The sequence below is a fragment of the Aspergillus multicolor genome, assembly GCF_047715735.1.
Source record: "Aspergillus multicolor strain CBS 133.54 unplaced genomic scaffold BDW74scaffold_11, whole genome shotgun sequence".
NCBI lineage: Eukaryota > Fungi > Ascomycota > Eurotiomycetes > Eurotiales > Aspergillaceae > Aspergillus > Aspergillus multicolor.
In genome coordinates, this window is record NW_027395962.1 from 213,067 (window position 1) to 227,039 (window position 13,973).

General features: G+C 51.9%; 3 protein-coding genes across 3 annotated transcripts; 1 reads left to right on the forward strand and 2 right to left on the reverse strand.

Annotated features, from left to right (window-relative positions):
• Positions 1–1,469: 1,469 nt before the first annotated feature.
• Positions 1,470–3,732, reverse strand: BDW74DRAFT_152592 (bZIP transcription factor). Its single transcript, XM_073724394.1, has 2 exons — positions 2,987–3,732; positions 1,470–2,389 (listed from the first exon to the last, which is right to left on the reverse strand). Exons 1-2 carry the CDS (start codon positions 3,252–3,254, stop codon positions 1,821–1,823), a joined length of 837 nt encoding a protein of 278 aa, XP_073584127.1. The 5' UTR covers positions 3,255–3,732; the 3' UTR covers positions 1,470–1,820.
• A 1,680-nt stretch (positions 3,733–5,412) lies between these two features.
• Positions 5,413–9,032, forward strand: BDW74DRAFT_16273 (transcription factor domain-containing protein). The gene is made up of 6 exons (XM_073726002.1): positions 5,413–5,825; positions 5,879–6,003; positions 6,056–6,426; positions 6,482–7,154; positions 7,201–7,743; positions 7,793–9,032. The coding sequence occupies exons 1-6, from the start codon at positions 5,715–5,717 to the stop codon at positions 8,859–8,861; spliced, it is 2,892 nt and encodes a 963-aa protein (XP_073584128.1). The 5' UTR covers positions 5,413–5,714; the 3' UTR covers positions 8,862–9,032.
• Positions 9,033–9,202: 170 nt separating this feature from the next.
• Positions 9,203–13,965, reverse strand: BDW74DRAFT_177774 (kinetochore-microtubule binding complex subunit SPC105; the record flags this gene model as incomplete). Its single annotated transcript, XM_073728980.1, has 5 exons — positions 9,203–9,972; positions 10,025–10,646; positions 10,693–13,253; positions 13,309–13,657; positions 13,723–13,965. 5 exons carry the CDS (start codon positions 13,963–13,965, stop codon positions 9,203–9,205), a joined length of 4,545 nt encoding a protein of 1,514 aa, XP_073584129.1.
• Between the last annotated feature and the right edge of the window lie 8 nt (positions 13,966–13,973).

Below are 13,973 nucleotides of genomic sequence, written 5' to 3' on the forward strand. Positions count from 1 at the left end.
TCTCGACTTATTGCAAATTGGCAAACATCAAAGTCGGGCGCCGACGGCTGGTGTCGTAGTTCAATGGGGCACATCCAAAATGCAGCACCTCTGATTCAATGAACCTTCCAGATGCTGTGAGCAATCAAGTATGGTCATGTAGCTCTTTCCGGCTTGACGAGTGAGTGTGCATCTATCCAGTAACAAGCCGCTTGCCTGAGCTGTCGGTGAGAAGCTCAGAAAACCATCTTCATTACCAATGACATCAGCTGAACTTGTAAACGTGAGTTGGCTTGAGCTAAACTAAGCACAATTTATGAAGAGTTTTGTTTCGAGATAGTCTATGCGTTTGGCACGGTAGCTAGGGTAGGTAGGTAGGAAGTCCGAAGTCGGGACAGGGAGCTAGGACGTCAGATAGGGAAGGCTCGTCAGGGTGTCTATGGGGATTGAGTGTCAGCACAGCACTTGAGAAGACTTCTGCATGAATCTATGGGTTAAGGAATAACAGGAGCCACGAAACATAGCAAATAGCATGGCTTGTACATGATGTTTGTAAGGGCAGAGAGAGCAAGCAGTTAGATGGAGTGGGTGGAAGGGGAACACGCACCATATTCCATAAAGCAGCTGGGGAAACTTTTTCCCAAGTTGAGCCTTCGCCACGGCATAGAGATACAATTGCACCAAACTCAAAGCCAGTTAGTTGTCTCAGATCCCTTAGAGCAACAGCTGAGTCGGGCAGGGCGACAGAGTCGTGGGGGGTTCTCGACATCGGTCCTGCCGTCCATTCAGGCCACCCAATTCCTGGCATCGACCATACCACGACAGGCCTGAATGTGCTCATCTAGCACAGGGTGGTGTTTGACTAGGATGCAGATGCAAAGATGAAACTAGGCCAGGAGTCCGCGGGCTGCCATCGGGAAAACACAGGTGACAAACGAGACTCCGTAGTGCAGGGCAGCTAGCCTAGCATTGCCACCAAAGCAAAAACTAATATGAACAAGTGGATGCGAAATTAGAGGTTAGCAGACGCGACGGGTCTACTCTAGATTTCTTATCTCAGGAGTCAGGACCGTAGACGCCACCACTACAGTGCGGAATCCACGACTCAACTCCCGTCGAGCCTCCGGCCCTCCACGCGATCAGCATCAGCCAGATCACGACTCGGTCCGTGCCTGATCCATGCCATTGCATTGTCTCATACGGGTTCTTGGTTCCGTCATCCTTTTGACGGATAACCGCGGAGGCTCCGTACGGGGAACGGAGTAGGGTAGTCGTTGAGCGATCCATGGGTATTATGGCATGTTAGTCCCGATTGCGCAATGAGGGCCAGGCCTGGCGACATGGCGATGTACATGACTTCCCTCTTTTGAGTTCTGGCCGAGGTACTGCATGCACATTGATGCCCAGGCGATGCAGGTCGTACTTCTTGAGGTATTACAGACGTCGCGTGGGATTGTTCAGGCGTCATAGTCAGGATTGTTTGATTGACTGGCAAAGCAAGCACGCGGCCCAACCGATACTCCGTAGCTGTTACTATATACCATAAATAAAGAGAAACGTGATTCTAGATGTTGACCATCGTGTTCCCAATTTGACCTCCCCCAGTTCTGTCCAGTACATATACTCGACGCATCACAACAATCAGAGAGAGTAGAGAAATAATGTCATTACATCGTCAAATTGTTCCAATCCGTGGATGACTCGAGAGTCGAAAACCAGGTATCAATCAGAATGATCCCAAAATACCAATGAATATAACGTCGCCCGGTGCCCATGAAGTACGCAGGAAACTCGCAAACGGGAACAAGCAGCAGCAAACAAACAGAACTTCATTTTAGCTCCTAGTTGTCGGTGCCGACGCCCTTCTTTTTTGGCTGAATATGTTTTTGCCCGCTTCCCGTGACGGTCGTATTTTGATGGCTCAGCGAGGAGTCTGTTGCTGGGGGCGGAGGCAGCCGGGTGGAGCTGGCTTCGTGCTTCTCGGTCAAGAGGTTCTTAAGCCATCGGTTCTCCATCTCAAGCTGTGCTACACGGGCTTCGAGGCTGGCGTTCTTCTCGGTCGTTTCTCGCACAGTGCGTTCGAGCGTTTGCTCGCGCTGTTTCTTCTTCATGCGGAATCGGGCGCTTGCGGCGGTGTTCCGGCGCCGCCGGTCCTCTTCTGCGGCCCGGCGAGAGTGCTCTTCATGGCCAAGAGCGGATGCGATGTGGTCGCCTGAGATCTGGGTGCTGTATTTGTTGTTGCCAATCTGGCCGTTGGGGGGTGAGATAGACGAGGACACATCCGAAGGCGTCATGGCGCCCGGTGCATGGCTAATCTCATCAGGGCCATATGAGATTGGAGGGTAGAGAGGATAAGCTGAATGTGATAGCATGTGGTCGGATACTGAGTAGTTGATGGTTTTGTCGCCAGCTGTTGGAGAGAGTATAAGTAAGAGCAAGAACTGGAAGGGGGAACAACAGAGGCAACAGGATAAGCAAGAGATAAGGCGCGGAAGGGGGTATCATAAGGGACATGCAACCCCGGAGGGCCTTAGATTGGCCGGGCATGGAAGCTTGGGGGAGACCCGGCACTGACAGGCTGCCGACGATGTCATAAGGATGATCGATTGCGTGCTCACATCGTGTTTACCAAAGCGGGCTTGCCAGAAATGGGAACAATGACAATGGGGGAAAAAGAAAAAAAACAAAACAAAACAATTAACTCAACCGTATTGGTTGGTTTGCAGGATTCGACCAATTTCATAAATGACACCCAGCATGGGTTCGCGAGGCTCATTAGGGGAAGGTCGAAATAGCGGACAGCTGGCCCAGGCTACACCGGACAAACACCAGAGCTCTCTCTTCCCCAGAAAAGACGCATAGCTCCGGGCCAGCAGATGCAACCCGAGCGCAGTAGCTCTTGCACCATCCGACGTTGGATGAGCAAAGCATGCAAGGAAATGAACCAAACAGCACGAAAATGGCGCAAGGAATGCGATATGCAGCGTCATTCAAAGCTCAGACTTACCATGATACGGATATCCTCGCACATCGATCGGACTGTGCTCGTCCTCGATGCTCTCGTACGAACTGACGGACAAGCCGCCCATGCCCTCGGTAGGATCGTAGGGCATGTTTAGACTGGGGACGTGAGCCAAACTAACCCCGTCCGCGTCAAAGGAGTACTGTCGATGCTTCGCGGCCTCTGGGTCGTGTCGAGAGAGCAGAAAGTTGAAATTCTCAAGTTTATCGAAGCTCGAGGTCGCCGTCTGACGAGCAATTTGTTCATCTGACATATTGCCTGCAGGACCAGGTGCTTTTTTAAGACCGCGCCGCCTGTCCAACCTCTCTCCGCTTTTTTTTTATCTCGGCCCCGGCTTTGATTTGATTGGATCTGATTGGAATAGAGGGCTTGGTAAATTGGCCTGCTTCCCAGCTGGCCACACAGAATGCTTGGGTGGCTTGTCTTGGGGGCGAGGGGGGCGAGGGGGACGGGGAATCGATGGTGACAGAAGCACGGAAATGTCGCCAGCCGATCAGCTGGGGCAGGGGCGCACAGGGTCAGGAAGGATGAAGGACGATTCAACTTTCAGGATTGGGAAGCAGAAACTCAAAACCTTGCCTTGCCGGGATGGAATTGGACCAAGATATCTGTTTGAATCTGCAGCGGCAAGCTTCCCATGCAATCAATCAATGATCAGTCGCATAACGCGGCCACGTACGCACAAGCACGAGAAGCGGGAGAAATCCGAGGCTGGACCGCAGTGGCCACAGACGCAGTTACAGACTGACAAAAGACCGAGTCTTTTTTCCTTTTCACAGCAAGGTTGTCTGGTGGGAGGAGGGCGACGGTGCTGGGATCGTCTCACGCCTTCCTGCTAGTTGATGATCTGATCTAATGGAGAAATGTCGTGATCGCCTGCTCTGATTGGCTGTCCGGGCAGTGTGACCGAGCTGTACAGCAGCTGGTTTGAGAGCGCTGGGCTGGAGGAGGGGAAGGCGTCAAGTCAGACAGGGTACCAGGATGAGATGAATGATATAGAAGATGAAAAGTTGATGGGATATATCAACAGTTCAAGAGGACGTAGTACGATGATAAACATCGTCAGGGACGGGGTTGGCAGGGGGTTCTGCTGAAATCACCTTACCGCCCGCTATACGTCAAATTACAGCTGCAATACATCCTTACACCTTACTCTACCAGTACTAACTGGAATAGATGGTAAGACCAAGGTATTCGTACCTCGGGATATGAGTCCAGCGTAAACTATAACGGCGCAATACAAGTCCGTTGAATCATTTCAATTCCGGAGCAAATCACAGCAGTCCAGACGCGCGTTAACTGCCGCTCCTTAAGCTCTTTAAGATTCCGCTGTGGAATCCCGCAAGCCGGGATGCTTCCTCTCCAAGCTTGTTCCGCGCCCCTGTGGCTTGCAGAGCAATCTATATACGCCGTACTTTTGTCGGTGTAGGCCTCCGAGGAGATGGATCTCGATCTAAACTCCGAACAGGGCTGAAGGTAAAAGCTTTTCGAGGTTTCCTCCATAAGGTAGTTCGTACCGCTGACTGTCTGCCACCAATTCTGCGGCAAGGGGAATTCCCTGACACTGTTCCGGGGAAGCTGAATCATGATCGACAATCTCTGGCCACGGCCGGGTCGACTCAGGTATCAGGAGGAAAACGCAGCTCTTCCCCAGATCAGAAAAGGCTGCATGAGTAGACCGTCATTATTAATAGGCGCGGTGCCCTTTGAGCTTCGGACTGTCCCGTTTCGTGGTGTCTCCAGACTCCAAAGGCTGTCTCAGACATCAATTTGTGCCTGTTGGCTTTGTACCCACACACACCTCCGCTTTGAATGTCGTCATATTCGAAGCAAAGCAAAGTCGAAGAAGTAGATGACTTTGAATTTCTTCTTACGTACACGAGCGAGACAACTGACAAGGCGTGGGGGTACTCCCTATAAACTTGTTCTCTCAGTGCAGTACTAAACAGCCACTCCTGTTAGCTTCGGGCTAGGATTATCGCCAACCGAAGCATCGGGAGACCAGCCGAGTGGTACGGAGCACATACTCACAATGTAGTACGTCTACCTTGATCCCGAGGTACTATTGAAGTACTCCTTGAGATAAACTTGCAAATCCACGAGGGTGCGGGTAGCCGAAGCAAGGGACTGACTGCCACGAGCTTGAGTGAATAATCCACCCAGGGCAGTCTTCTGTCTTCTCGTTAGCGATAGGCTGGAAGCTCGCTCAAATTCATCCTCCATGGAGGCTCAGCAGCCTGACATAGGATCCTCAATGTTGCCATGAATATATTCGGCTGGATCCCCGCAAGCACGGGCGACCAAGCTTGCTGGCCATGGACCGTTGCGGTGTGCATAAAGCGGGCGGAAGCGTGGCTGCCGATCCGACTGCGGAGTCATGACTAAGCGGGGTTCTCCGCCACAAACTTGATGCGCATTTCTCACCACCATCGCATCGCTTTTCGTCGTCACGCCATCCTTTCTACGGAGTACCGTGGTGACAGCTTTCTGCGAATATTCCCGGTGGCGCAGCAGCTTGCCGGCCTTATTAGACTAAACTCTATCCTCGCTGGATTCTGCAAGCCGCAGTCTCGGCCCGGCTCGATACGTACTTGGGAACAGGCACATTGGCCCACTCCCCGAGGGCCCTACGGCGCCCCATGCGCTGCCAGAGTCACCCATGAATAATCCATGATTTTGTCTACCTCTTACTACTACTACCTCAGGTGGAGCTATGCAATCATCAGGACCGACTGCTAGCCCAAGGCCTGCCCAGATGCCTGGCATTCGCGGAAATGCAAAATCCGGCAATAGCCAATATTCTAGACTCCGACGTAAACCAGTGGTAAGCAGACCTTTTGCCTTCCTGCTGGGCACCTTAGTGATTTGGCTTAATAGGCATGTGAGATGTGCTACAAGAGGAAGATCAAATGTGAGTTTGACGAGTCTGCCGGGACATGTATGCAATGTATACGCCGTAATCTGAACTGCAAGATCCTCTCCGGTGGGGAGAAACATAAGAGGTATTGAGACCCTGGCCAGTTCCACGGGGATGGCGATGGCTAAAGCTCCTAGATCACGATATGTAAGGGGCTTAGAGGAGCGTCTAAAGAGAACCGAAGCCTTGCTCAGAGCCGCTGGACTATCGGTAGAAACCGCAGATCTCGGCAACATCAGTAGCCACTCGGAAGGTGAGGATGAAAGTGACAACTCTTTGGGTGATGAAGATGTCTTCCCCAGTCGTCATCAAGGCTTGATGCGTAATGCCCAATCGGAAAACACATACATCAGCAGGGCTTCTGTCGAGAGACATTCGCCAGAGTCAGGGTATATAGAGTTTCCAACCGGCGGAAACGCGATGGCCAAACCTCATGAGCGCAGGCGCTCATCAACGAAAGGTGGGCCGCCGGTATACAAGGCGGAGAAAGGGAACTCGCTGTACTATGGTATGTCGCCTGTCATGATCGGTCACGCTGCGGAGTTATTGCTGACTATGTCTAGGCCGATCCTCGCCTCTGTCAATATTGACCCGGGAAGGAGTGGAGTGGATCAAAACGAGGTCCGGGGAGGCGACCTCTCTCAATTCACTGTTATCAAACTCGAATTTTGATAGCCCATGGGCCCAATGGCGACCTGAAGTATTCCACGATTTGTTCGCCTCGAAAGTTTTCAAGTCACTTCCGCCGAGGGCGGAGGTATTTTCCCTGCTCCAAGACTATTTCTCGACAGTGAACCTCATTTTCCCATTGTATCACGAGAAGACGTTCATGCAATTAGTCGAATGGCAGTACACTCAGCAGACCTGCGACGATGCGGCTCGATGGGCTAGCATCAATATCATGCTTGCCCTCGCTTATGAATACCGCTTCTCAAATAGTCAAAAGTCGGAGAAGGATCGAGAAAAGGCGTGGCTTTATTATAAGAACGCGCTTTCGGTCTTTCCCGAGCTTGTACTACGAAGAACGGACCTACTAAGCGTTCAAGCCCTCCTCGGTATGGCAATATTCCTTCGAGGTAACTCCGGCTCCCAGGCGACGATGCCCATTGTGACCGCTGCCATACGAGCATCTCATCGCATGGGGCTTCATCGTGAAACACCTCGGCCTCATCTATCCAAATTAGAGCAGCAGCAGAGAAGGAACGTGTTTTGGATCGCATACATTATTGATCAGAGGTACGCTATTCGCTACTTGTAATGACCATGGTCTAATGTTACATAGCATATCTATCAGACTTGGAAGTGCGCCGACGCAGCAAATTGACGATTATGATGTTGATTTTCCTTCCGAGGAAACCGAAGGGCTGATGATTGTGGACAACAAGTCGGTTTTTCCACAAATTTGCCGCGTTTCAGTCATCAGAAGCCGTACATATAAGCACTTTTACTCGGCGCGAGGCTTGGAGAATAAATCGACGGCTGAAATCTGCGAAACGGTTCACAAGTTACACGCCGACTTACAGGACTGGAAGAGTAACAGCCAGTTCGAAGCCTTGCTCAGGCAAAGGGGTAGCGGCGAAGATTTCCTGGCCGGCTTTGCTTCCGCCGGCCTATTCCTGTTATACAACAACACTCTTATGATGATTCACCGCATACCAATGCTCATGAGTTTCGTGTACCAATCGCGAGCCGATAGCGTTTCACAGATAGACATGAGGCTCATTCTGAGCCAGTCCGCCTCCTCCGCAATTGTCTGCGTTCAGGCTGCGAGGGATATACTACAATCAATAAATCATCTACCCTGGGGCGATGTTGCCTGGATATGGTGAGCTCCCCTTCATCATCTTTTAGTCGTGCTAATGCTTGTTGACCAGGTCTTTATTGTACTATGTGTTCTTAGCGGTCATGACAGTCTTTGCCAACATTCTCCGCAACAGCCAGCAGCCAGCGGCCAAAGATGATCTTCAATCTTTGAACATGGCCGCGACATTTTTCGCCACGCTCGTTCCAGCGGACGGGCCGTGCAATTACGCGCGATTCATGACACGAATGAGCACGACTTTTGAGCGCATCGCCCGTACTGTCCTTGAACGAGAGCAGAAGGCGATCAAAGCAGGCGCGAATCCGGATAGCAGAGGGAAAGCTTCTAAATCTCGCGGAGCACACACTACGCACGCGACAAAAGGGTCACAACCTCAACCTCCACCTCAAGGCCACTCAACATCCGCATCCACATCCGTCAACATTCCCAACCTTGAAGGCCTACCTCCTATCAACTCCTCCGGATATGTTGTCCGCGAGAGTCCGACATCTAGCCCAAGCCAAACCCCACCTCCTCCTACATCTTCAGGTCCTGCCAACACATACTCAACCCGACCACCGTCACAATCACACTCATCTAATCCTCCAAACATACACCAATACCAATCTCCACTTCACTTTCAACAACCCTCCTACACACCATCGACCATTCACACAAACCCCGCTACAGCTACAGCTACATCCTTTCCCTTTACCACCTCCACAGACGCTTCCACTGCAGCTCCATTCACATTTCCCCTCTCACAACCCGGCCCCGACCTATGGCAGATTCCTCTCACAACAGACTGGGAGTTCGGCTTCGAGGGCCAGTTCCTTGGAATGGGTATGGGTATGAACATGGACATGAACATGAACATGAACATGAATATGGGTAACACGTTCCCGCAACACGCTTTTCCCTTCCAAAGCCCGGGGTCAGAGAACATGGGCATGACCTCGGCGGGTACGACCACCGGCAACCCTGCGTCCTCGGTGCCGGTGTCCGTGCAACCAATGATGAATGGGACGGCGCCGATGGGGTATGGATACGGAAACAGGGATCAAAGCAACGGCCGTTCTGCTTCCACATCTGGCCCTGGGTCTCAATCTCAGCCGCCGATGTGGTTTGGTAACGCGTTTTAGTTTCGCTGTTAGGCGTTGTTTAGCCCTGGCTGGCAATTGTTTCATATCTATCAAGCCACATAATAATCATCGGTAAACATAATATACGGAATATACGCAAGAAATGTTCGATATCACGACGCTCAGAATGGAGCCATCATTAAACAGCATGTATAAGTCAAATTGTGGTATCAGCGTTCCAGACGACAAACAAATAATAAAACCACAGAGCATCCATAAATATGTACATAACAAGCACGGCCGTATCAAATAAACCGTCAATGCAGCAACCTAAACACCCGCTTAATCATCACGAAAGGATAATTTCAATCAACAATAGAGCAAGAGAGAAAGAATCCTAATTAGAACACCTTCCCCTCAAGTGTCTGGACCGCCTTACTCCAGATTCCACCACCGAATTTAACGCCTGATTTGTTTGAGCCCTTGAGCTCCTTGCTCAAAATACTGCGCATCTCTTTCTCCGAGAGTCCGGTGCTGTTATCCGTCCCGAACCCGTAGACTTTGCTGGCGATGACCTCGGTCTGGATATCGAGGACTCCGAGGACGTTCTCGTCGCTCGTGTCCACAATGCGCGTCGTCACGGCAAAGTCGACGTCGATTCGGCTCTTTCCAATCGACGGCGTGGTAGATTCGGCTGGAAGAGGTACTGTTCCGAGGAGAGTGCATCGTGCTCGGAGGGAGGGCTTTTCAAGCTCGGAGAGCCGGAGGTTGGTGACACCGTGGAACCCAAGCATGCGAGCTTCTTCTTCAGCTTTCGTCGCGAGATCCCAGGCTGCAGAGACGAAGCGTAGAAGCTGCTTTGAGGTGACCTTTGATTGGGTGATTGTGAAGATGTGGACTTGCAGGGATTTGAGGATGAGCGACACGATAGGTGAGAGTGGGCGCGTCTGGACTGATTTTCCCTCGTGCTCGGGGTAAAAGTCCAGTTCTACCGGCGTGTTGTCCTTTTGCGGTGAAGAGTCTTGGTTCGCACCTGCAACGTAGAAAGAACCGGGGTGGAACTTGATTCGAAGTTGATGTCGGTAAGACATGGTCACCATAGGGCCTGCTTCCGAGGAAGATGCCGAACTGATAGACCATCCAGTCTGCTGCTCAATGCGATGCACGGAATCTGTTATCAAGGTCAGTTAGGCTCAACAAAAACATTAGACGACAGAGCATACCCTTCAGTTCATGGATTTCCTTGGCGCTCCATCCGCGGCATTCTTCCTTGACTCTTTCAGCCTCCTGGATTTGAGCCGTAAATTCTGCCTTGAGCTCCGCGCCTGTTTCTATCGTATCTGTGTTGTCCTGTACTTGTGTTTGCAATTCTTCGAGCAGTTTCTTCTTGGTTGCGATCTCCTCATCCAAATCCACCAGCTTGTTCCGTGCATTCCAGAGCTCATCCTGATCACAGTTCTCAAGCTCGTCTGCCAGTTGCTGTAGTTGTGTAGCTTCTTCCTTTAGGGCCTCATGCTTCGTGGCGAGGGCAGGCATAGCCTCGTTCAAGATCGTTTCATGTTTTAACAAAAGATTATCATCCGCTTTCATCTCCTCCATGTGTCGATCCAAGCCCTCCTTCAAACCCTCAAGGAGCTTCATACGCCATTCGTACCATGTAGCCTTGCTCAGCAGTCTGGTGTGGGCTTTAACGTTTCGAAACTGGTTGTCCATCAACAAACGAATGTCAGGCGCAGCGGTCATATATTCCCGGAACAGAGGTGGATTGTCGGTATAGGTCTCGGTCTCTATGGATCGGATTATCTGACGGCCTTCGGAGATGTATGATTTCAACTCTCGGCAGGACTAAAGTCATTAGTACATATCATCTTGCGTAAATTTGTCCACTTACATGCTGGTACAGCTCCAACATCGGCACTGTACAGAAGCCAGCAGCCACACAGTCATCGAAGTTGGTAGCACTAGACTTGCCGTCACCCTCTAGAGATAGCCTAGCTGCCCTTTTGCTGATGCTATCAGGCGCCGTTGTGTGCCGTCTCTTGGTGGTCGTAAGTTCCATGAAGTGAATGTTGGTCATGTTCAAGAAATCTTGCAGTTGTATTGGTTCGACTTCCGGCTCAGGATTATCATCAGCAGCACCTTCAGCGGACATGACAACCTCTGGCGAGGCGTTTATTGACTCATTTGGAACGGAGTTCGCCAAAGCAGCTACCCGCGGTTCTTGAGTCGGTGTTGTGCTAAGCTTTGAGGGAGATACTGCCATGGACTTGCGAAGCGGTGATCGGGCACGACCAACTGTTTCTTCCTTGCTCGGAGGAGGAGGAAGCCTGACGTTCTTCACAGGGCTCATATCCTCGCGGCGCCGCAACCGCTTCGGAGTATTATCCCCTTCATCTTCGTCATCATGGTCCAGCTCTGCCGGACGCTTGCCAAGAATCCCTCGTGCAGCACCGACATGAAGACTCTTGCGGCCGCGGAGCTTATTCTTCTTTGGCGTGAGGCTTGAGATCATATCTCTCAGATTCGCAGTGGGGTCTGGAGACTGGATATGGCCGTCTTCCCGGCTTTCCTCTTCCTCGCGTTCCCGATCAACCTCCTCTTGGAGTTTTATAGGGTCCTCAAAACGCACCCCTTGTGGTCGCGGGACAAAGTCGCCAGCTTCCTCGCCAATCGAGCGCCGCTTGTCAAGCATCGCTGCAACTTTTGGAGATCCGAGTCCTTCTTTGTCGATTCCAAGGCCTGAGGAGCGCCTTGCTCCTGGAGGCCGAAGGATAAATAGAGGAGTAGACACTCCCGCCGCACTGGAGCCGAAGAGGCTTCTTCGACCAGGAGATCTTTGTTCCGCTTTCGATGCCTGGATCTCGGGCTGGAAGAGTTTCTTCGGCGATGCGCTGCGAATGCCTTCACTTCTAGACGGCGATGACGGTACTGGGGTAGAGGGTTGTTCTACTTGAGCCGATGGTATGAGAAGGTCCGAGGCTTCGTTAGGGAGTGATTCTTCGGGTGTCATTGATGTCGGCGTCGATGGGGTAGTACGGCTCAAGCTCTGTCTTGTACGTCTTGACCTGACACTAGCCAAACTCGGGCTGCCACTTTCAGAGGCGACAGCAGCGACATGGAAGGTTGCCGGCAATTTAGCTGGCGACTTAGCTGGAGACGCTGTGACGGTGTCCTGAAAAGGAGAGCTGCCAGTTTGCGATTCTGCCCTATCCGGGCTCGCGCGTTCAGGCGTCAATATCTTGCCCACAGCAGCAGTAAAATCCATGCCTGCGGTTTGATCTTCGTCCTCGGATCCGGCTTCCTCATGGGCAGGTGGGAGTATACCACCAACCGCTCCCGTGATCTCCATATCGGCACCGTCTTCCATTTCACCATCAGGATTGTTCCACTCGGAATTATCTCGGTCTTGGACCGGTGTGCCATGGTCCTCATCAACATTCTGAGGCGTGACCTTATTCAAAACTCCTCCAACAACCGACGTGAATTCCATCGTCATCTCCTCGTCATTGTCCATCTCGCTGTTGGCATCGACTGATTTGGTTGGAGAAACTGGTTGCGCAATACCTCCAACCACGTTAGTGAGTTCCATGGTCTGCTCTTCGTAGTTCGTTTCCTCCGCAATTGACCTGCGACGGCCAATACTTTGACGCGAATTGGGGATGATACCTCCAAAGGCATTGGTCACATCCATGCTAAGATCCTCATCGCTGTTATCGCTGGCCGTCTCCGAGAGACCAGGATTTGAAGATTTGGAAGGCTGAACATTCTCTTGGTCGTGCCGCGCGCTGATATCTTCCCAATCGAAACTCTGTCTTTCTCCCTTTTTGATCCAAGGCTGAAAAGCGCCAGTAATCTCCTGGTCGGCAATCTCCATGGATACTTCCTCGTCATCTTCGTCGTCGATGCCCCGAGTTCCCGCCTGCCGTAACGCTTCATTTAAGCGATGCGTGCCGGAAGTTGATTCGGAACCATCTGTTTGGGCGGTCATTCGGGAGTGAGCAGTATCGTCTAGGCTCATCGCTGTGCTTTCACCCTCAAAGCCGGAGGCTATAGAGCTATCGTCATCATCATTGTCGTCGTCGTCGTCGTCATCCCTAGAAATAGAATGCAGTCCCGTATCCTCGCTGTTCTCGCTGCCACTAAAAGGACTCGAAAGCACATCTTGAGAGGAGCCAACTCCATCATAGCCTCCACTGGGCGGCTGGTTCCTCAGGCGTTCCAGGTCAGGGTAGTGGACTGGGGAGAAGGCAATATCGGACTCGGCATCGATCTCGGGCGAGCTCGAAGGATCGCTTTGTTTCGGAGTATGCGCGGGTTGATTCTGGGCGTTGGATAACGCAGATGCACGTCGAGTAGAGTTGGAAGCTGATGAAGATGTCGAGTCGTCAGGAATTTCCACCACGTTCCACGTATGCAATGTCGCCTCGGGCGCAAAGGATACACGACGATTGGCTTGAAGATCAGTCAGTCCTGCACAGTGGCAACTCGTACATGTTAGAGAACGTACCCATCGACTTGCGCCGAGCTTCTCTGTGTTCCAAAGCTGCTTTTCTTTCCCTCTCGCGCCTTTCTTTCTCATCCTGTTCCCTTGCAGCAGCCATCTCATTGCGAATGGTTTCAGCGTCAAACGCATCGAATGGGTTCGTTTGGTCTTCCGAGTTAGCAGCGAATTTCTGGGCGGGCGTGTCGAGATCAATCAGAAGGCCTTCTTGCGCTGAGGCGCTGCTGGATTCCTGACTTTTTCCTCCGCGGCCTGGTGTTTTCCTGCGCGTTTCCTCAAAAGTAGGAATATTTCGTACTGGGGATACGGGGGCTGTTGGTTTTAGGATCGATTTAAGCGGAAATACTGCGGCAGACTATAGAGAGAGATGAGCGACCAGTCCGCGACGGGGCGACGTCGCGGGGTGCGGGGAGTCAATACCTTTCGTCTGTTCCCGTTTGATGCTTGAAGTGCATCTAGACCTCCAGGTCCCAGACTTTTGCTTCGAGACTTCTTTTCCTTTCCCGGTACCGTTTGGCGACCAGTTAGTGGTTGAGAGGCGCTGATATCCACTGTTGTATTCTCTTTATCCCCTCCAGCAGTGAGCCTCGATCGGGATACATGAGCGATGGAGCGGCGAGAGCGCGGACGGGACGACCTCGCGGAGTCGCCTCTTGTCGCCATAGGTGTCG